This window comes from Mauremys mutica, chromosome 4, assembly GCF_020497125.1.
Source record: "Mauremys mutica isolate MM-2020 ecotype Southern chromosome 4, ASM2049712v1, whole genome shotgun sequence".
In the NCBI taxonomy this organism is placed as follows: Eukaryota; Metazoa; Chordata; order Testudines; family Geoemydidae; genus Mauremys; species Mauremys mutica.
In genome coordinates this window covers 148,818,721-148,840,649 of record NC_059075.1, presented here as the reverse complement: position 1 = coordinate 148,840,649, position 21,929 = coordinate 148,818,721, and the positions used below count along the sequence as shown (strand labels likewise).

General features: G+C 53.3%; 1 protein-coding gene across 1 annotated transcript; it reads right to left on the bottom strand.

Annotated features, from left to right (window-relative positions):
* Window positions 1-568: 568 nt before the first annotated feature.
* Window positions 569-21,197, bottom strand: LOC123369097 (zinc finger protein 585B-like). The gene is made up of 8 exons (XM_045014457.1): window positions 20,995-21,197; window positions 20,298-20,427; window positions 19,518-19,634; window positions 14,525-15,714; window positions 6,832-7,152; window positions 6,131-6,260; window positions 3,929-4,030; window positions 569-2,120 (listed from the first exon to the last, which is right to left on the bottom strand). The coding sequence occupies exons 1-8, from the start codon at window positions 21,016-21,018 to the stop codon at window positions 1,165-1,167; spliced, it is 2,970 nt and encodes a 989-aa protein (XP_044870392.1). The 5' UTR covers window positions 21,019-21,197; the 3' UTR covers window positions 569-1,164.
* Between the last annotated feature and the right edge of the window lie 732 nt (window positions 21,198-21,929).

Sequence of the window (21,929 nt, the reverse complement as noted above, 5' to 3'; positions counted from 1 at the left end):
ACCCCACTGCCCCCTGACTGGGAGAGTAGGAAGGAGCCCCGGAAAGCTGAATAGGACCACTCCGCCACTGTTAGGGCCCTGGGCTGGGACACAGTGGAGTGGGTGGGCCTGCATCCACCTGCCACTCCATCCCTGCAGCTGACAGCCTCCCCACCTTCAGGCCAAGAAGCCTGAATTGGTCTATCGCCCGCTCAAACTAGGACACCAGATGGTTTTGCTGACTGTTCCGCCAGGGAGCTGATCCCCCTACACTGCTGTGTTGCTCTGCCTGACTGCAGACTCTATGATAATCAGTACGATGCAACAGGGTGGTGATGCATGCAATGTTGCAAAAGGTGTATTTAACTGAAATGTTTCAATGAGGTGTGTGAATTTAACAATCCCGCTTCTGTGCCTTGTCCCCTGTGCTTCACCAGATGTGGCCTTCAGGGACACCCCACGCATGCTGGCCGAGCGTCTCTTCCAGATAAGAAAGCGCCCAAGACGCAGCAAAAAAGACATGTTTCGGGAGGTCTGGCAGTGCTCCAGTGCAGAAAAAAGGGAACACAAGGAGTGCTGGGAAGCCGAATGGCAGGACAGAAAAGAGAATCGCACCTTTATTAAGGACGCAATTGAGCGACTGATTAAAAGTAATGGAGGAGCAAATACAGATGCTGAAGTCCTTAATAATGCTGCAGACTGAGGCCTTGCCTACACTACAGGGGAAATTCGATCTAAGCTACGCAATTTGAGTTATGTGAATAGTGTAACTCAAATCGACATAGCTTAGATCTACTTACCGAGGGATCTACACTACGTGATGTTGAGAGGAGACATTCTCCTGTCGACTCCCCCTATTCCTCTCGATCCGGTGGAGTACAGGAGTCGATGGGAGAGCGATCTGCGGTCAATTTAGCAGGTCTTTACTGGAACCGAGGTAAGTGTGGGGAGAAGTTCCTGGCTGGGTCCCATCTAAATGGGGGGAGGGGGTTGTTCTGGCTGCATCCCAGCTAGATGCATGAGTGTGTGTGGGACAGACATAGTTGGATGGTGTGGTGGGCAAGTGGGGAGCTCCCTAATGGAGTAGGCTGTGACAATCTCTAAATTACTACCCGGACCGGTCTGCTCGTCCCCACACTGCTCAACCAAGTTCCCTTCCACCCCCCACACAGTCTCTGCTGGTCATCAGGGGGACAGGACCACTCGCTGGTCTACATCTGCTGGTGCTACGTCAGGCCCACTGGCTGCCAGAAGCCCCCCAGGCCCTGGCGATGGCAGAGGGGCGTTGGTGTGAGTGACCTGGTGCCGGGTGAGGTTGGCCAATCTACTAAACCGCTTGCCACACTCAGCACAGCTGTATGGCCGCTCCCCGGTGTGTGCGCGCTGGTGTCGTCTCAGGCTTGAGCTCTCTGCAAAGCTCTTGCCGCAGTCAGTGCACTGGAAAGGCCTCTCCCCGGTGTGCGTGCGCTGGTGTTTGGCTAGTGCATTGGTGTTGCTGAAGTTCTTGCTGCAAACATCACAGCGGTGCGGCAGCTCCCCGCTGTGTGTGTGTTGGTGTGTTCTCAAGTTTGAGCTCTCTGCAAAACTCTTGCCGCAGTCAGCACAGCTGTATGGCCGCTCCCCTGTGTGTGTGCGCTGGTGTCTTCTCAGGCTTGAACTCTGTGCAAAGCCCTTGCCACAGTCAGCACAGTGGTATGGCCGCTCCCCGGTGTGTGTGCGCCGGTGTCTTCTCAGAATTGAGCTCTGTGCAAAGCACTTTCCGCAGTCAGCACATTGGTACGGCCGCTCGCCGGTGTGCGTGCGCTGGTGTCTTTTCAGGCTTGAGCTCTCTGCAAAGCCCTTGTCGCAGTCAGCACAGTGGTATGGCCGCTCTCCCGTATGTGTGCGTTGGTGTATTCTCAGGTGTGACCTCTCTGCAAAGCCCTTGGTGCAGTCAGCACAGCGGTGCGGACGCTCCCCAGTGTGTGCGCGCTGGTGTGTTCTCACATTTGAGCTCCATGCAAAGCCCTTCCCGTAGTCAGCACAGCAGTACAGCCGCTCTCCGGTGTGTGTACGTGGGTGTATTTTCAGGACTGATGACTGGCTGAAGCTCCTGCCACAGCCAGACCATGTGCTTGTTCCTCCCAGGATCCCAAGCCCTGCTGGAAAGAGCAGAGGCAATGCTGGTGTTAGCTCATGGTTAAGGATACAGGTTTGTCAAGGATGGGAAAATGTCACACATGGGGCGATTTCCCAATTTCTCTGTGTCTGTTTTTTGGATGTGTGCCTCACCCTGCAATGGCAGCTCCTATCTGACAGGGCTGGACCGAACACCTCGCTCTGGGCATTAAGACCTGGCCTGCAGGGTTACAGCACCCCTCAGATTTGCCCCCACCCAGTCATGATGGTGGGGGAGGTGGGCCAAACTTCAGTGAATGGCATTGCCACCCATATCATCTCTAGCCCGCACCAACCCCTCTACATCAGGCTGGGGTTAGGGTTGCAGTGCTGGGGGGGGAAGTGGTTCTTTGGGCAGTTGGTGCCCCCTTTGTGAAACATCATGGAGCCATCACAGTAAGTTTAGTGACCCGTGACTTTTAGTAAATATACTAAAAGCAGCAAAGAGTCCTGTGGCACCTTATAGACTAACAGACATATTGGAGCATGAGCTTTCATGGGTGAATACCCACTTCGTCGGATGCATAAATTTACTGTAACTGCTCTGTAATTTTTTATATGAAATACCGTGAGAAATCTGCAGTCTGACTCAGGGTGGTTCTATCCTATGTTGTTTATGCAGCACCTAGCGCCTGCTTCCACGTGCGCCATGTGTCTCTTGGGTCTTGTTTGGTGCTTAAATGGTAGCTTGCCCAGGATACACCCAGTGCCTGGCACAACGAGGCCCTGATCCACTGATGTTGGTTTTATTTCAATCAGAGGTTATTTACTTACATGTTTCTGGTTCTGCACTGTCTCCTGATTTATAACACAAGGCCTGTTCCCCAGTGTTTGTGCTGTTTAAACAATATTGGTTTGAAACTAGTTGAGGTGCTACAATCCCCTCATGTGCTAAACAGCTTTATACCGGTCTAACTGCATACACAACGTAGCTCATTCCTAAGGGGGAGTCAGTCCCTTTCAACAAATTCCTTCGAAATATGTCATTGACCCTCGGCCTCATGTTTCATTCTTTGTGCAAAACTAAAACTAAACTAAAATCCTCAAGACGCGGCAGGTAAACAAACCGGCCCGGCCTGCCAGGGGCTTTCCCTGAACAAGTGGTGGACCGGCTTTGAGAAGCACTAGTCTAGATAATACTTAGCCCTGTCTTAGTGCAGGAGACCGGACGAGATGACCTACGGAGGTCCTGTCTAGTCCCACATTTTTATGATTTCTAGGATTCATAGATATCAAGGCCAGACAGACTCACTGTGCCCATCCAGCCTGGCTTCCTGCCTATCCCAGCCAGAGAATCTCCCCCAGCAATTCCTGCCTCCAGCCCAGTAACTCCTGGCTGAGTTAGAATCATAGAATCATAGAATCTCAGGGTTGGAAGGGACCTCAGGAGGTCATCTAGTCCAACCCCCTGCTCAAAGCAGGACCAAACCCAACTAAATCATCCCAGCCAGGGCTTTGTCAAGCCTGACCTTAAAAACCTCTAAGGAAGGAGATTCCACTACCTCCCTAGGTAACCCATTCCAGTTCTTCACCACCCTACTAGTGAAAAAGTTTTTCACTTGGCTTTGAGGAAGAGTCGCTCTATCTCCACCGACAGACTCCCACTAAGGGAGAATCCACTGCATCCTGAAGGGAGCTCTCCAGTAGTTCATTCCCCAGATAAACACTGGCCCCAAATTTGTCTCTCTTCAGCTCCCAGCCAATGGATCTTGCTCTGCCTTTGCCTTCTACATTAAGGAGCCCTTCACTAGCAGGTGTGTAAATCAGAAGGGATCGGATTATTATGACTTACCTGAGGAGCAGTTTTCCCTGGAGGCCTCAGCATCCCGGATCCAGAGCTCTGCCTCCCCTAACTCGATCCGTTGGATTAAGTCCGGTGTGGAACCTGAATAGCCTGTTTGGGGAGAAAGAATCAGTTCTGGGGGCAGGGACTCATTTATATGTTTGTGCAGCCCAGTACAACAGGACCCTGATCTCCGTCAGTGTTTGTCTGTGCAGTAACTGGCACAACGAGGCCCCAATCTCGGACACTGCTTGAGAGGAAAGCGCAAGAGATCCCAAGCAGGAGAATAATTAAATAAACTGTCCTTAGAGAAGATTTCTTCCCATCTCCCACCAAGCAAGTTCAGTTCATACTCTGAAGCAGCAACGTCTATGACCACTCTCAGGGTATGGCTACACTTACGGTTTGCAGCGCTGGTAGTTTGCAGCGCTGGTCATCCAGCTGTGCAGGGCCAGCGCTGGTGTGTGGCCACATTTGCAGTATTTGCAGCGCTGTTGGGAGTGATGCATTATGGGCAGCTATCCCAGCGTTCAAGTGGCCACAACGTGCTTTTCAAAAGAGGGGGGTGGAGTGGGGTCTAGTGTGACAGGGAGCGGGGGGGAAAGAGAGAGGGGATTTTTGGAGCCAACACTGTGTGTTTAGCTTCCTGCATTGAAAAATCAGAACATGTTTCTGACCCCTTAGTCTTAACTCTTAATTGCAAACAGCCTGCCTCCAACACGGACTCCCCGCTGTTTCACTCACTCCCTGTGGTGTACTGTGACAGGGAGCGGGGAAGAGAGAGATTGGAAAAATCACAAAATGTTTGCGAACCCTGCATCCAACGCTGTTTCCCCTGCCTCTCATTTGATCGTTCACAGCCAGGTACAGATAGCTCCTGTTTGCTGTGATCAGTGTTTGTTTTTTTAGATAAGCAGTTCAACGGAGCTCCTCCGTTCTGTTTCATTCACTCTCCCTGCCTGCCTCTCATTTGATTGTTTACAGCCAGGTACAGATGATCACAGCAAACAGGAGCTCTGTTTGTTCGGAGCTCCGATCGGAGCTCGTTCACAACAAAACAAAGAGAGGCTGCATAACAAAACAAAGAGAGTAATTTATAAAAGCATTCTGGGATACACCTTATACCCTGGAGGCCAATCACAGCGCTGGTGTGTGGCCACACTTGATGACCAGCGCTGCAGCACCAGCGCTGGAATCCTTATTCCCCATGCCGAGTGAGGTGTACGGCCAGCGCTGCAGCCAGGGAGTTGCAGGGCTGGAAGTGCCCTGCAGGTGTGGCCACTTACTAATTGCAGCGCTGGTGGAGGCTTTCCAGCGCTGCAAATCGCCAGTGTAGCCATACCCTCAATTTGCTTTGGGGGCAGGTGGCACCAGGTGGCACCGTTACACACACCTACCAGTTCTTTTGCTTAGGATGCAGCATTGTTCAACTATGCGGTTGTTAAATTTATGATGTATGATTCTTTCTGGGGAGGTGGGGAACTAGTGGGTCTGCACAGGGGCACAGCCACGGGGTCTGGACTGGGGAGGCGCCGCTGCTGGGGAAAGACGCTTCTCCACCTGACCCAGCCCCGGAGCTGCTGCAGCCGGGGAGAGGCACCTCTTCCCCAGCCCACTGCAGCAAGAGAGGGCTGGGGGAGTCCTCTCTCTCCGCCGAAGCCCTGGGGCAGCCTGCACCCCCAACCCTCATCCCCGGCCCCACCCCAGAGCCCTCACCCCCAGCCAGAGCCCTAATTCCCCTGACCCCAGCCTTTGGCCCCAGCCCTGAGCCACCTCCCACACTCCAAACCTCTCAGCCCCACCACTGGCACACATCACCTCCATATTGGTGCACAGAACAAAATTTATTCTGCACATGCACGTAAAAACTTAGAGAGAACATGGGCAGGGAACTGTTCCAAGCAGCAGGAGACTTTTCTCTCTGCCTTATTTGTCTAACTGGAGTCAGTTCTTGAGGTAGGGTTCTTGCCCTCGGTGTCTGAGCTGGGATTCCTGGAAGAGCTGGTTATAACCAAATCTGTGCCAGGACTGAGGTATAATGCAAGTAAATTGGTTACATTAATGTTACCCTAAGGCGCTGTAGCCCTGATTTCTCCTTTAACAGGAAGCAGAACTGACATTTGCCATCACTTGCCCACTCGGTGGCACATGGCAGCAGAGGCATCGAGAGAGCCCACTGCAGTGAATAAATGAAGGGAAATCAGTCCTTACCCAGGGAAACAAGGGCCCAGTAATTCTTCAGCATCTGGTCCCGGTACAGCTGCTTCTCTGGCTGGGATAGGAGCTCCCACTCCTCCCGGGTGAAATACAGAGCGACGTCCTCAAACGCCACCTGGAGCTGCTGGCACAAGCGTTCCACACTCAGCACCTTCCGCTCCAGCCCCCAGCCCGGAGTCTCAGCAGGGGACGCGGTTTCTAGGGGAGCGACTCCCAGGGACCCCCCCGCCCAGCACCTGTGACCCAGGGACACTCCCCCCCCCCAGCTCCCCCAGGGACCCGGGGCCCTGCTGGCCGGGACAGGAGTCGCCCTCGGCTCCCCGCGAGGCTCTGGGCGGGGCGCTGGAAGGGCCCGAACCCCAGGGCAGGGAACAGGCTCCGCCCCCGGCCGGAGTCCCCGCCTCCGCCCCAGGCCTGTGCTCAGCCCCGCTCCCGCCCCGGCTCCGGCTCCTCTGCCCGGCCGGGGCCGCGCTCGGGGGAAGGGGCCGCGCCCGGCTCCGCGTGTCCGCCCGGCCAGGGCCCCCCAGCCCCGGGGGGGCCCCAGCGCCGCTCCCCGGCCCCCGCGCTCCGGCTGCTGCAGCCCCCGGCCCCGGGGTCACTAGCGCGGGAGGGACCCGGGTCCCGGCCCCCCTCGGCTCGGCCCCCAGCCGGGACCAGCCAGTGCCCGGCCGGGGAGTCCCCGCCCCGCGTCCTACCTGCGCCGGCCCCGCTGCAGCCATCGCCGGGCTCGGCTCCGGCCCCGGCCGCTTCCTCCACCCGGGCAGCGACTTCCCGCCCCGCGGCTGCTGCCTCCCCGGGGCCGCCTCTCGCCCGCTCCCCGCGCTGGGGCTGCAGCCGGGACCCGCCTGCGCACGGGCCGGGCTGGGACCCGGGGGGCCGGGCTGGCCCCGCTCCGCCCCGCGCCTGAGCCTGCGCCGCCGGCTCCAGCAGCCGGGGGAGGCCCCAGCGCAGGGACCTTCCGGCCCAGCCCCCCGGACGCCTGGGTCCCGAGTCCGGCAGTGGGGCGCTCGTGGCACCTGGAGCCCGGGCGGCAGGAGCCCGTAAGGGGGCAGCCCGGTCCCCACCCCTGTGCTTTGAGTGGGGCCCCGCTGTGCCGTGGGGGGTTGCGAGCCCGGACTCCTGGGTTGTGATGTGTTTTACAGATCCCAGCCTGGCTGTGTAGTGTGCGTGTGTTAACCCCTGGCTGGAATGTGCATGTGTTTCAGGAGCGGGGTGTGTGTGTGTGTTACAGGAGCTCAGTCACACCTGGCTGTAGTGTGTGCTACATGTGTGTTTCAGAAGGGCTGTGCAGTGTGTGTGTCACGTGTATGTTACAGGATCTCTCACTCATCTGTGTAACTTGTGTGTGTGTGTTTCTGAAGCTCACACCCATGTCCCTGCCCAGCACCTTGGGGAAAGCAGCTGCCCCATAGATGCCATGTTCTGGTCTCAGTGCTGGCACTGAAGGAGCTGGTTGCCCCTGCCCTGCACACCACACGTGCTGCCACCACCGGCCACAATAAATAGTCCAAAGTCAGACTCAAGGGCCCATGGGACGTCGACCACAGTTGGCTCTTCCAGGAGCTCACCATGCCCTGCGCTTGCTATGAAAGGCATGTGGGAGCGGGGAGGAAGGGACGGATCCTGTGTGTGACCCAGCTCCAGCCAAGCTTGTGGCTGCAGAGCCCTGCCAGCCCAGCATAGACCAGTAGCACTGACTCCGGTGTCCCTAAGCCCAGCACCCCCTAACCTCTGTTAGCCCAAGGCCAGCATCCCCTCTGGCTGCTGGAGCAGAGGATGCTGGTCTGTGGGGCAATGTCTCCCCTCCTCATCCTTTCTCCACTGGACCTTTCTTCTGTCCCACAGAACCTCCCCTAAGGTGCCTGGGTCTCTGCCCCCCTCTAGCAGCTGCTTTGCATAAGAGGGGGGAAGCCCAGTTCCTGTGGTTCAGGCGGATAAGAGCTAACGCTTGCTGAAAAGGGGAAGGGTGTTGGGACAGGTGGTGCGGGGCAGGGAGGGATAGTCAGAGTCAGGACACCTGGGTTCTATCCCTGGCTCCTGGAGAGGAGTGGAGGCAGGTGGGTTAAAGGAGTGGAGGCTGGGAGGCATGGGATCCCAGCCATGTCTTCCTTGTAACTCTTCCTGCAGAGCCAACCCTGATCCTGAACACCAACCTGGCCAACATCATCCGGAGCAGGAGCATGCCCAAAGCATCCATTGAGGCGGCCATCGAGGGAGGGGTACCGAGCCGGGTCCCAGCAGCCCCAGCTCACGGGGCAGAGGTGTAGAGAAATCTCTGCATTAACTATCTCTATAAATCTTTATGACGTTGCATTGTGTTATTTTGTATTAAGTATCTTTCTGTATTAACAGGTTTCAGAGTAGCAGCCGTGTTAGTCTGTATCCGCAAAAAGAACAGGAGTACTTGTGGCACCTTAAAGACTAAAAAATTATTTTAGCATGAGCTTTCGTGAGCTGCAGCTCATCCGAAGAAGTGTTAGTCTTTAAGGTGCCACAAGTACTCCTGTTCTGAAACCTAAAATAATTTGTTAGTCTTTAAGGTGCCACAAGTACTCCTGTTCTTTTTTCTGTATTAAGTATCTTTATGACATTGCATCTTGCATGATGTTATTTTGTATTTCATATGACTTTGCATTGTGCCTCTCTATTTTCATACAACTTTGTATTATATCCCTATATAGAAAATTGGTAGGAAACTTTGTATCAAATGTTATAGCCCCTAAGAATAGTATAGTTAAAGTAAAAGAAACATGTGCCTTTTTGCTAGAAGTAGAATAAGATCTTCCCCCCACTCTGTAATCAATTGCCCTATTGACTGAATGAGGTGTGAATGAGTGAGGCTTGGAAGACACCCACCTCCAGACAGCGACAACGGTTGCAGAGGGAATGGGAGCCAGAGCAAAGGACAATACAACTTGTCAAGTGGGCCCAACAAAGAAGAGCAGACATATTGACGGCCTCAGGGATTAGAAGCAAGCACCTTTTTTAGAAAACACCCTTTTTTGAGCAGCATTGGGACAACACCCAGAGAAAAGCAGCACAAAGACAACGGACACAGACCCAGATTTTGAAGCTGGTACAGATTTGCATAAGAGGGAAGCTGCTATAAATGTGAGGTGTCTTGCAGGAGGACCCCGGGTCTCGTCTTGTCACCATCGGAGCATCGATCCGGATCGGCAGAAGCCCGGCTCCACCCCTCCCCCATCTAACTCACCTGGCCAGTGCAGTTAAGGGGAGCAACTAGTTGGTAACAGCAGCAAGACGGAGTGTGTTTGTGTGTGTGTGTGTGTGTGTGAATGCATGACTGTGAGATATATCTCATATGCATATCATAGAGTATTAATTGATACCTGTATTACTAATAAATGTGGCGTTTTGCCTTAATCCCCCTGAAAAGATCCTGTATAGTACTTTGAGTACAACAGAGGGGCTCATGAGCTGCAGCTTTGCTGCATTCTCTGGGCCATGGCAAGGGGCACTGGGAGCCTTGAATGAGGGAGCGAGGCTGGGCTGGTGGCTACAGGGCTGGGCTACAGGATTCCTGGTGTCTATTCTTAGCTCTGGCACTTGCTGCCTCTGTGACCTTGGGCAAATCACTTAGGTCATAGAGAATTGCCAGACTGGATCAGAGCAGAGGTGTGTCCACTCCAGTGTCCTGTTTCCAGCACCAGAGGCTGCAGAGGCAGGTGTAAGAATCCCACAATAGTGGATGTGGGGCTAATCACCCTGCGCTAGTGTCACTGTGCTTCAGAGGGTCACACCGAAAATACCAGATTCAGGACAAACTGCTGAGAAATAGGTGCAGACACGCCAAACCTGGTGGTTATTCCTCCACAAGATATACCAAACCAGGAAACATTTGTCTCACCACAGTGGCTAACTTAGGTATCCCAGTCCTTGTTTCACCACCCAGACGCTAGACTTAATGATGAATGGTTATTTACAACCAATTTCATCAAACAAAGAGTTCTTCTGATCCCAAAGGACCCGCCCCATACCCAGGTTAATATATAGCTCAGATCTTGCCCAATAATCGCCGTTGCCAATCCTTTGGTATTGTCACAAAGTTAGACTCAGGACTCACAGTTTGTCAGACCACTCTGTTTTATTAGCACAGCGCTCTGCTAATGACACCCAGATAATGTGAGCACCATGCAAGACTCAAACTATCTTATTTATATAGATAAAAGGGTGAGAACTTAACAAGATAACAAAGGAAGCAGAATCAGATAAGTTTACCTGGGCTAGGCATGCATATCTTATTTCCTTACTATTACCCATCTTCTGTTAATGTTTTGCCATTAGCACCATTGCTTATGCCTAATGTTTCTTTTCCTGGCACCTGTATTTCAACATTTCTTATTTCTGCTTAAAGGTACATACCACATTTCTTTAATCCATTCTTATTTTTACAATATAATTCATTCTACTTTCACAGTATCTAATATCTAAAGGTTTAGGTATAAGCGAAAAGAAAGAGGTGAGGGTTAAAACAGTTAACGGAATCAAACACATACACACATTGCAAAGTTCTTGTGGCCGGTTTGAAGCAGTGATGGAATAAACTGCTGGCTTGTTAAGTCTCTGATGGCATCCAAAAGAAAGGAAGGTCCCAAGTCCATTGGTTAGAAAGCTCCTTTTATTATAAGTTTGTAGTCCAGATATCGATGCAGGAAAGAGGCAAAATGCAGATGCTTCTAGGGCTTTTTATAGCTTCTGCCAGGCCTAAGTGTTTCATGATTTTCTTATTTCTTTTTTAGTATTTTGCTAAATGTGCCAAATAAGTCAATATCCAGGTCTGCATTTTGTCTCGTACATGGGTGTATTGTTAGATTTACCTGACATTAGGTTGTGTGTGTGTGTTTTGTATAAAATACTGCCGAAAACAAGTACGATGTTCTGTGAGACTTAACTGTCAATAAAACTAACTTGAATGTATGCTTAAAGTAGTTTATCTATACAATAATATGCAGTTTGGCTTGAGTGAATGCTTAATTGTTTTGAGGAGGAGGGAAGGGTGGATGTTAAAGTGTTGTGTCTATGTGTGTAGAGAGGTCAGAAAACAACATTTATAGCTCTGGTAAAAAGTGCAATCAACTCTAGCATAAAATAGTTTAAACTAGCCCTACATTTTATCTACATGGGGTGTACTGAACAATTGAACACCGTTAGATTTCTTTTAAGCTAAGCTGTGTGCGTATTCTGCATGAAATGCTGAAAAACAAGTATGAATGTGTATGTGAGTGGGTGACATCTATAAAGCTAGTTTGAACGTTTGCTTATGGTGGTTTATAAGTTGGCTCGAATGAATGCTTATTCGTTTTGGGAAGTAGGGCTGGGAGGGGTTTGGGACTGGGGCTGTGTGTACATGCTTTGGGGTTGGTTTGTTTTTAATCTATTTTTAATTTCTCTAACCCTTCACCCACTTCCACAATATACATAGGAAAGAACAGTTCTACCTCATATAACTGAGCAGCAGGAACTCCAATATGAACATTTACTATGGTTCTCCTCTCCCATGTCATGTGGGTCACAGACTGCTGAGCCCGGCTAGACCCCTCCGGAGAGGAGAACGCCTGACTCGCCGTGCCACCGGACTCCACAACGTTCTCCAACTTCACCTCTTTGTCCACGACTTGGTTCGGGCTTGAGGCCCCTGCCCGCTGCCTGCAGCCCCACCGAAGTATCCTCAGGGCTCTTGGCAGTGGAGGTGGGGTCACCACCAAGGGTGGCTTCCAGCTCCTTATAGAAGTGGTAGGTCCTCACTGCAGGACCAGAGTGAGGGTTTGCCTCCCTTGCCTTCTGGTACGCCTGCCTCAGCTCCTTCATCTTTGCTCAGCGCTGCTGCCTCCTCCCACCCTGTAACCGGACTTTTGATTCAGGCACCATTTAGAGTTGCCAGATCCCAAAAACCAGACACCCAGAAACCCTAAATGGCACCTGGACACCAAAGCCAAAACCTGGACAGGTGGCAACCCTACCAGTCATACAATAGTACGTCCTGCGGAACAGGCCCCTCCTTTCATCTCATTAAAAGCTGGTGGGTTCCTGGGTGGTCAGATCTCCCCTTGCCCAGTTTGGCAGTGACATCTGGAGGGTTGTGGGGGCTGTTACTCTTTCATGCTGTATGAAGGGGTGTGTGAAGCCCAGTGTTTTTATTTAAAGGCACAGCAAGACATTACACACTGAAGAGCTGTTTTTAAAGGCAGTGTGGTTCAGTGGGCTGAGCTATGGGCTGGGATCTAGGAGACCAGAGTTCCATTCCCAGCTCTGCCACTGGCCTGTTGACTGACCTTGGGTGAGGCTCTCTGTGCCTTGGTTTTCCCATCTGTAAAATGGGGATTGAGGCACTAAGTGGCTTTGTAAAGCACTTTGAGATGTACAGATGGCCCCTATCTAAGTATTTCAATAGAATAATACATTTCAGGTACAACCAAATCAAACAACCCGCCTACCCCAAGTGTTGAGGCCTTTTTTCCTTCTCCAGCCCCAAAACACAGGTCAGCGTGGGCTGTGTCAGTCCAATCAAGGAGCTATTGTGTAAGGGGTGGAGCCATCAAAGCATCAGCCAGACTTTCATGGAAGGAGAAAAAGCAGCCACTGCCCTAGGGGGATGAAGCCCACGCTGCACAGCCGGCTACTGCTGCCTTCAGCCCACCTTTGCACAGAAAACATCTGGTGCAATGGCTGTTCCCCTGCAAGAGGCATTGTGCTGTTTGACTCTCCCCTGAGAACGTTCACAACCATTTCCCCGTGTTCAGAAGCTGTCTTTGCAACAGAGAATTCATCTCTTCATTGCAGTGTGAGCTGTCGGGGGGGCGGGGAGATGGCAACTTAAAGCTCTTCTTCACAGGCACACGGTAAAATAAAAACAATTTTCCTTCCCTACTTTTAACCCTGCATGTACAATGTATAGCTTCCAAAGCATCCTGGTGGATTCTTCATCTCTGGCCATTTTAAAATCAAGATTGCATTAAAAAAACAAACAAAAGCTCTGCTCTAGTTCAAACAAACAGGCATTAACTCAGGGAAGTTCTTTGGCCTGTGTTGTACAGGAGCTCAGGCTGAATGTGGTCTCCTGCACAGGCCTGGGGAAACTGTGCACCACTGCACAGGCGCAGAATTCATGTCCCCCGCAGATTTATTTTTCCCTTGGCAGAAAATACGTTGTGCCAGCGAGGTGCTGCCGTTACACCAGGAGCTGTTGTGGCACCAGAACAGAGGGCAGCCAGCTCAGAGCCATAGCAGAAGTGGCATTCCTCACAGCAACCTGCCCACGGGCCCAGGTGAGGAAGCACGCAATATGTGGGGGGGGAGGTAGGCAGAGCAGGGCACATAGGGCTGCTGAATGGATCACATAGGCTGGGGTTCAGAAGAGCTGGTGGGGAGAAAGACTGGGATGGGGTCTAAGTGGGAGTGGGGGTGCAGGACCACACAGGGATGGGGGGAGGAGAGTGCAGGGAGACACAGAGACGGGGCAGATGTACCTAACTGAATGGGAGAGGCTAGCAGCTCAGTCAAGGAAGCATGAGGGAGGCTCCCCAACTCTCTAATAATTCCCCCCCACCCCCACAAAAAAAATCTGTTACATACTTTTCCCACCCACACCCAACAACCCTCCTGCTTCACTCCCAGGCTACTTCCAGCAATTACTTCCCTCTCCCTCAGCTTCTCTGTTACTCCTGACTCCCCCAAGCCTTTGCACTGCTTCTGGAGGGGTGCAGGAAATCCATTTCTGTATGGCAGTTGACATGAATTCTTACTCAAAGTTCTGTATTAATAGCCTAGTAAAGAATCTATTTGTCAAAAAGCATTTTCTGAATCTTTTTTGTGGTCTGCATTGTTACAGACATACTTGCCGACCAGTATTTTGAAAAATTACCAAAATGACAAACTAATGTGATTATATTGTGTTATTTTGACAAATAAAAATGTGCAGAATTTTAAAATATTGTTCACAGAATTTTTAGGCGCAGAATTTCCCCTAAGAGTAATGGGAAACTCTCCCTATGCGCCTGCCTGTCATACAGTTCATCAGACCTCATGGTCAGCTAGCACACTTTCATTGGTTGCACTTCACATTGGCTTCTCCACCTGCCATGTGACTGCATCAGCTTTTTTAATAGCAAAGAAACACCTGGTTAGACAGACCTTTGTTACACATTAGGTACTTAGTTCTTCTTCATCACATTTCTATATAAAGTAGACGGCATGAGCAGTTCCTGAGTCGTCTTTCAATCACACACACTGGGCTGTCCTGCCCCGCCCCTCAACCCAATCCATGCTGAGAGGACTGCAAATCCCACCTATAGATGTCACCCAACAGTCACCAGCTGGCTGGAACAGAGCTAGGTTTTTTTGACAGTCTTACCAGAATCATCATAGTGGTGTGACAGCTCCCCGGTGTGTGCGCTGGTGTGTTCTCAGGGTTGATCTGTCTGCAAAGCCCTTCCCACAGTCAGCACAGCGATGCAGCCGCTCCTTAGCGTGTGTGAGCTGGTGTGTTCTCAGGGTTGAACACTGTGCAAAGTCCTTGCCGCAGTCAGTACAATGGTACGGCCGCTCCCTGGTGTGCGTGCGCTGGTGTGATCTCAGGGTTGACCTCTCTGCAAAGCCCTTCCCGCAGTCAGCACAGCAATGCGGCCGCTCCCCAGTGTGTGTGCGCTGGTGTCTTCTCAGCTGTGAGCGCCCTGCAAAACCTTTCCCGCAGTCAGCACAGCAGTATGGCCGCTCCCCAGTGTGTATGCGCTGGTGCAGTGTCAGTGTGGAGGCACAATGGAATCCCTTACCACAGTGGGCACAACGGTGTGGCCACTCCCCAGTGTGTGCGCGCTGGTGTGTTCTCAGGTGTGAGTTCCGTAAAAAGGTCTTGCCGCACTCAGCACAGCAGTGTGGCCGCTCCCCAGTGTGCATGAGCTGGTGTCTTCTCAGCTCTGAGCGCCAAGCAAAGCCCTTGCCGCAGTCAGCACAGATATGCGGCCACTCCCCGGTGTGCGTGCACTGGTGCTGGGTCAGTGTGGACGCACTGCAGAATCCCTTACCACAGTGGGCACAGTGATACGGCCTCTCCCCAGAGTGCATGCGCTGGTGTATTCTCAGGCTTGAGCTCTCTGCAAAGCCCGTGCCACAGTCAGCACAGTGATGTGGCCGCTCCCCAGTGTGTGTGCGCTGGTGTATTCTGAGCTTTGAGCTCTCTGCAAAGCCCTTGCCACAGTCGGCACAGCAAAGCGGCCACTCTCCAGTATGTGTGCGCTGGTGTCTTCTCAGGTGTGACCTCCGTACAAAGGCCTTCCCACAGTCAGAGCAGTGGTGCAGCCACGCCCCGGTGTGCTTGCACTGGTGCTGGGTCAGTGCGGAGGGGTTGCTCAACCTCTTGCCGCAGTCAATGCAGTGGTGGGGGCGCCGGCCCATGGGGAGTCTCTGGTGTGTAGCAAGTTCTAGTCTCTGGCTGAGTTTACCGCGGTGATGGACTGTGTCCGGTGCACGGATCCCTCTATGGGATGTGGAATCTTGCCTCCCTGCTGCATTTTCCCCGCATTCAGACTGTGTCCGTGTTCCCCCCAGGATCCCGAGCCCTGCTGGAGACAGCAGAGGCAATCCCGGTGTTAGCTCTCTCAGGTTAGTCAAGGATGGAGAAGTCACAGATGGAGAAGTCACAGGTTAGTCAAGGATGGAGAAGTCACAGATGGAGCGATTTCCCCATTTGTCCATGACTGGTTTTTGGATGGGTGCCTCACTCTGCAATGGCGGGTCCTGTCGCACAAGGTTGGACCCAACAACTCACTCTGGGTACTGAGACCTGGCCTGTGGGGTTACAGCGCCACTCAGATTTGCCCCCACCCCCAGTGATAATGGTGGGGGAAGGAGGCCAAACTTCAGTGAATGGCCTTGCCCCCCAGATCCTCTCTAGCTCGCACCAACCCCTCTGCACCAGGCTGTGGTCAGGATTGCAGCACTGGGGGAAGTGCTGGTGGTTGGTGCCCCATGGGCATGGCGAGGAGGAGGGCAGGTTTTGTTAAAAATCAGGGAGCAGTCAGAGGAAGTTTAGTGATCTGTGACTTTTACTACATTTTCTGTAATTTATGATACAAAAATTCCATAACAAATCTGCAGCCTGACTCGGTGGTTCCACCCTATGTTGTTTGTGCAGCGCCTAGGGCCTGCTCCCACCTGCACCACACACCTCTTGGGTTTTCTTTGATGATTAAACTGTAGCTTGCCCAGGACACAGGCAGCGCCTGGCACAACAGGGCCCTCATCCAGAACTAGAGCCTCAAAGTGCTAACAAATAGAGACCGGGGTTTGTTTCAAATTGATTTTGGTTTTATTTCAATCAGAGGTTTTTATTTACATGTGGCTGGTTCTTCACATTCTCCTGTTTTATACCATGAGGCCTGTTCCACAGTGTTTGCGCTGTTTTAACCATATTGGTTCAAAACTAGCTCATGTAGATGCAGTGAGACCGGTATCAAGCTGCTTAGAACCACGCAGTTTATTCCTGCAGGGGACTGAGTCCTTTTCAAGGAATTCCTTCTAAAGAAGTCATTTACCCTTGACCTGATGTTACACTCTTTATGCAAAACTAAAACTAAACTAAAATCCTCAAGTGGGTAGGGTTTTTTGGGGGGTGGGAAGGGGATAGACGGGATGACAAGTCACTCAGGGTTTGTGTGATGTAATCTGAAAACCATGTCTTTTGTTTTACAACCCAATCAGTGTCCTGCTGAGCTGGAAGGGGTGAATGGCTGCTACCCGGCAGGCCTTTGATCTACAGACAGTCACAGACTGTGTTAAGGCTGAGGGCTGTGCAAAGCATTGACACTGAAGCAATGTCAGTGACAATGATTTTGTGTCACAGAGCAGGAGGAGAGGGGATGTGACAAAGGCCATTCCACCCCCTCTCCTTCACACCCAGCCCATACACCAGGGTACTCCACATTGTGGCCCGAAGGATGATTTTGTCTGGCTCCCAAACATGGCCGCTCCCAAAGCAGCAGCTGCCTGGAACACGGGGCAGTTTTAGAGCATTACAGTGAAGCGCTGGAAGTGCCAGAGACCTGCTCTGTAAAATGGCGTCCTCCACGTGATATAACCTTGCACTCATCACTTATCATACGTGACTGACCCTGCCCTGAGTCATTCCCAGCTTTCTCCTTGCTTGCTAGGGACAGGTTTCTTCAGTCTGAGAGGTCATGTGCAAAGTGAAGTGGCAGAGAGGGGGTGGGGTGGGAACCTGGAGAGGACAGCGCTTTCTTTGCCAAGGCCAGAGACTCGGGGATACTCTCCCAGGCTGCACACAGGTTTTTGTCCCTATCTGAACTATTTCTGGATCCAGGTGCCAAGGGCCACAGGGCACCAGCACACACAGCTTGAGTCAGGAGGGTCAGCGGCACGAAGCCCATTTGAAAAATCTCTAGGGCACCCCTGCCTTGGTATGATTTTCTGAGATGTGGGAAGCCTAGAAGATGGTATTGTGGTCTATGGACCCGCAGGCGTGTCTTTCTAGCCAGGTGCTTGTCTGACACCAGTGCCAGACCCACTGACACACACACACACAGATTTGATCCTCACAGCCCCAGTGCCCTCTCCATTACACAGCTGGAGTAACTGAGGCATGGTGGAGCTGTAGTGACTCACTTCCAGAACTGAACCAAGATCTTTTGAATCCTACTGCAATGTCCCACCCACTAGGTAAATGCAGCCTCCATATGCTCCTCCACCACAGAGACCTCTCTCTTTCCCTCAGCATCCCTCAAATCTTCCCCCTCCCCCCATCCCACCCCTTCCCCCCATCCCCCCCTCTCCAATTTCATCACCTCCCCACCTCCAATCCATTTCTCTTTCACAGCTTTGAGGTCCCATCATTTTTAGGTCCCATCCTAGGTGACAGATATCCAATGAGTAGGAAAGATAGGAAGTATGATAATAAGACTCCCTGGCTTAACCAGGACATCTTCAATGACCTAAAACTCAAAAAAAGAGTCATACAAGAACCACCCCTGCAGCTTCCCATTGGCTGCAGGGGCGCTCAGGGCGGGCGTGCCCCATCCCGCTGCAGGGAGTGGGCTAGCAGACACCACTCAACTCTGCTGTGCCGCCAGAGACCCAGGCCATTGTAAGTTGCCTGGGGGGGGTGAGGGGTGCCCGGGGGTGGCAGGTGGGGCCAAAGGAGAGACCCGGCCTCAAAACTGCTGGAGCCCCGTGGGCCACACTGGGAGGTTCGCGGGCCACAGAGTTTGAGACCCCTGACCTAGAAGGATATAAAGTAATAGGTACCAGTCAGCATGGATTTGTCAAGAACAAATTATGTCAAACCAACCTAATATCCTTATGGACAATTCAAAGTTGGGTGGGGTTGCAAGCGCGTTAGAGGACAGGATTAGAATGTAAAGTGACTGAAACTGGAGAAATGGTCAGAACTGAAATGACTGCTTAGGAAGGAGTATTGCAGAAAACCATCTGGGGTTATAGTGGATCACAAATTAAATACGAGTCCGTGTAATACTGCTGAAAAGAAAAAAAGCAAATATTCTGGGATGTATTAGCAGCAGTGTTGCAAGCAAGATGTGAGAAGTAATTCTTCAACTCTTCTCAGCACAGGTACAGTCTCAACTGGACTACTGTGTCCAGTTCTGGGCCCCGCACTCCAGAAAGGATGTAGACAAACTGGACAGGGTCAGAGGGGAGCAATGAGAATGATTAAAGATCTAGAAAACAGGACCTACGAGGAATGATTGGATTTGTTTAGTCTGGCGAAGGAAAGGCTAAGGTGGGCTTGATAACAGTCTTCAAGTACGTAAAAGGTTGTTACAAAGTAGAGGGTGATAAATTGTTCTCCTTATCCACTGAGGCCAGGACAAGAAGTAATGGGCTTAAATTGCTGCAAGGGGGATTTAGGTTAGACATTAGGAAAAACTCTAAGTGAAGTTAAGCCCTGGAACAAATTACCTGTGATGGTTGTGGAATCTCCATCATTGGAGGTTTCTAAGAACAGGTTAGACAAACACCTGTCAGGGATGGACTAGGAAATACTTAGTCCTGTCTCAGTGCAGGGGACTGGACTAGAGGACCTACTGAGGTCCCTTCCAGTCCTACATGTCTATAATTTCTAGGATTCATAGATATCAAGGCCAGACAGGCTCATTGTGCCCATCCAGCCTGGCTTCCTGCCTATCCCAGCCAGAGAAGCTCCCCAGTGATTCCTGCCTCCACTCCACTAACTCCTTCCCCTCCAAAATAAATACTGGCCCCTAATTCCCAGCCTCCATTTGTCCCCTTCAGTTCCCAGCCAGTAGATCTCGCTCTGCCTTTGCCTTCTACATTAAGGAGCCCTCCACTAGCAGGTGCGTAAATCACAAGAGATCGGATTATTATGACTCACCTCGGGATGGGCTCTCAGGCCCGGAGCTTTCCCTGGAGTCCTCAGCATCCTGGATCCAGAGCTCTGCCTCCCCTACCTCGATCCGGTGGATTAAGTCCGGTGTGGAACCTGAATAGCCTGTTTAGGGGGAATGAATCAGTTTTATTACTCAAGTTTTGGGGGTAGGGACTCATTTATATATTGGTGCAACCCAGCACAATAGGCCCTGATCTCGGTCAGTGTTTGTCTGCACAGCACTGGGTGCAAGGAGGCCCCAATCTCGGACACTACTTGAGAGGAAAGAGCAGGAGATCCCAAGCAGGAGAATAATGAAATAAACCTTCCTTAGAGGAGATTTCATCCTGTCTCCTGCCAGGCAAGTTCAGTTCATACTCTGAAGTAGCAGCATCTATGACCCGTCTCAATTTACGTTGGGGCTGAGTCATGGCAGGTGTCACTGTTATACAGACCTATCAATTTTTTGCTTAGGGTGCAAGAATTGTTCAAATGTACAGTTAAGATTATGATGTTCACTCTTTTTGGAGCAGTGGGGAGCTGTTTTCTTCCTGCATTTGTGCATGTGCTGTTTGCAACCAGCCCTGTGCCAGGACTGAGGTAGGTAAACAAGTTATACTAAGATTAGCCCCAGGCTCTGTAGCCCTGATTTCATCTTTAACAAGAAGCCGAACTGAAAGAGGCTGACATTTGCAACTACTTGGGCACGTGGTGGCACATGGCAAGTGAGGCAACAAGGGAACCCAGACATTTCACAGCTGTGAGTAAAGATAAATTGGTTCTTACCCAAGGAAACAAGGGCCTGGTAATTCCTCAGCATCTGGTCCCGGTACAGCTGCTTCTGTGGCTGGGATAGGAGCTCCCACTCCTCCCGGGTGAAATACAGAGCGACGTCCTCAAACGCCACCTGGAGCTGCTGGCACAAGCGTTCCACACTCAGCACCTTCCGCTCCAGCCCCCAGCCCGGAGTCTCAGCAGGGGACGCGGTTTCTAGGGGAGCGACTCCCAGGGACCCCCCCGCCCAGCACCTGTGACCCAGGGACACTCCCCCCCCCCGGGACCCGGGGCCCTGCTGGCCGGGACAGGAGTCGCCCTCGGCTCCCCACGGGGCTCTGGGCGGGGCGCTGGGAAGGGCCCGAACCCCAGGGCAGGGAACAGGCCCCGCCCCCGGCCCCGCCCCCGGCCGGAGTCCCCGCCCCAGGCCTGTGCTCAGCCCCGCTCCCGCCCCGGCTCCGGCTCCCGCCCCGGCCGGGGCCGCGCTCGGGGGAAGGGGCCGCGCCCGGCTCCGCGTGTCCGCCCGGCCAGGGCCCCCCAGCCCCGGGGGGGCCCCAGCGCCGCTCCCCGGCCCCCGCGCTCCGGCTGCTGCAGCCCCCGGCCCCGGGGTCACTAGCGCGGGAGGGACCCGGGTCCCGGCCCCCCTCGGCTCGGCCCCCAGCCGGGACCAGCCAGTGCCCGGCCGGGGAGTCCCCGCCCCGCGTCCTACCTGCGCCGGCCCCGCTGCAGCCATCGCCGGGCTCGGCCCCGGCCCCGGCCGCTTCCTGCGCCCGGGCAGCGACTTCCCGCCCCGCGGCTGCTGCCTCCCCGGGGCCGCCTCTCGCCCGCTCCCCGCGCTGGGGCTGCAGCCGGGACCCGCCTGCGCACGGGCCGGGCTGGGACCCAGGGGGCCGGGCTGGCCCCGCTCCGCCCCGCGCCTGCGCCTGCGCCGCCGGCTCCAGTAGCCGGGGGAGGCCCCAGCGCAGGGCCCAGCCCCCCGGACGCCTGGGTCCAGAGTCCGGCAGCCGGGGGGCGCTCGCGGCACGTCGTGTCCTGGGCTGGGAGTGGGACACCGCTGCGCCTCGGGGAGCTGGCTGGGGCTGAGGGTTGGGAGCCCGGACTCCTGGGTTCTCTCCCGGCTGTGGGAGGGGAGCGGGGACTAGTGGGTATAAGGGTCCCCGGGCCAGGCTGTGCAGTGTGTGTGTCACAGTAAGGGCTGGGTCGGGCTGTGTTTGTTGCTCGCTGTGTGGTGTTGGTGCGTGTGTTACAGGAGATCACACCCCAGGCTGGGTATGGTGTAGTGTGCATGTGTTACAGGACCCTGTTACCCCTAACCTCTGTTACCCAAGGCCAGCACCCCCTCTGGCTGATGAGGAGGATGCTGGTCTATGGGGTAGTGCAGGGTGGGCAAACATTTTGGCCCAAGGGCCCCATGGGGTTGTAAAACGGTACAGAGGGCCAGGCAGAGACTATGCCTCCCCAAATAGCATGGACCCCGCCCCATCCACCTCATCCCACTGCCCGCCCCCTGACTGCCCCCCTCAGAATCCCAGACACATCCAATTCCCCCTGCTCCTTATCCCCTAACCGCCCCCTCCAGAGACCTCCCACCTGTAATCACCCCCTGGGACCCCACCCCCCCATCTAAGCCCCCCTGCTCCTTGT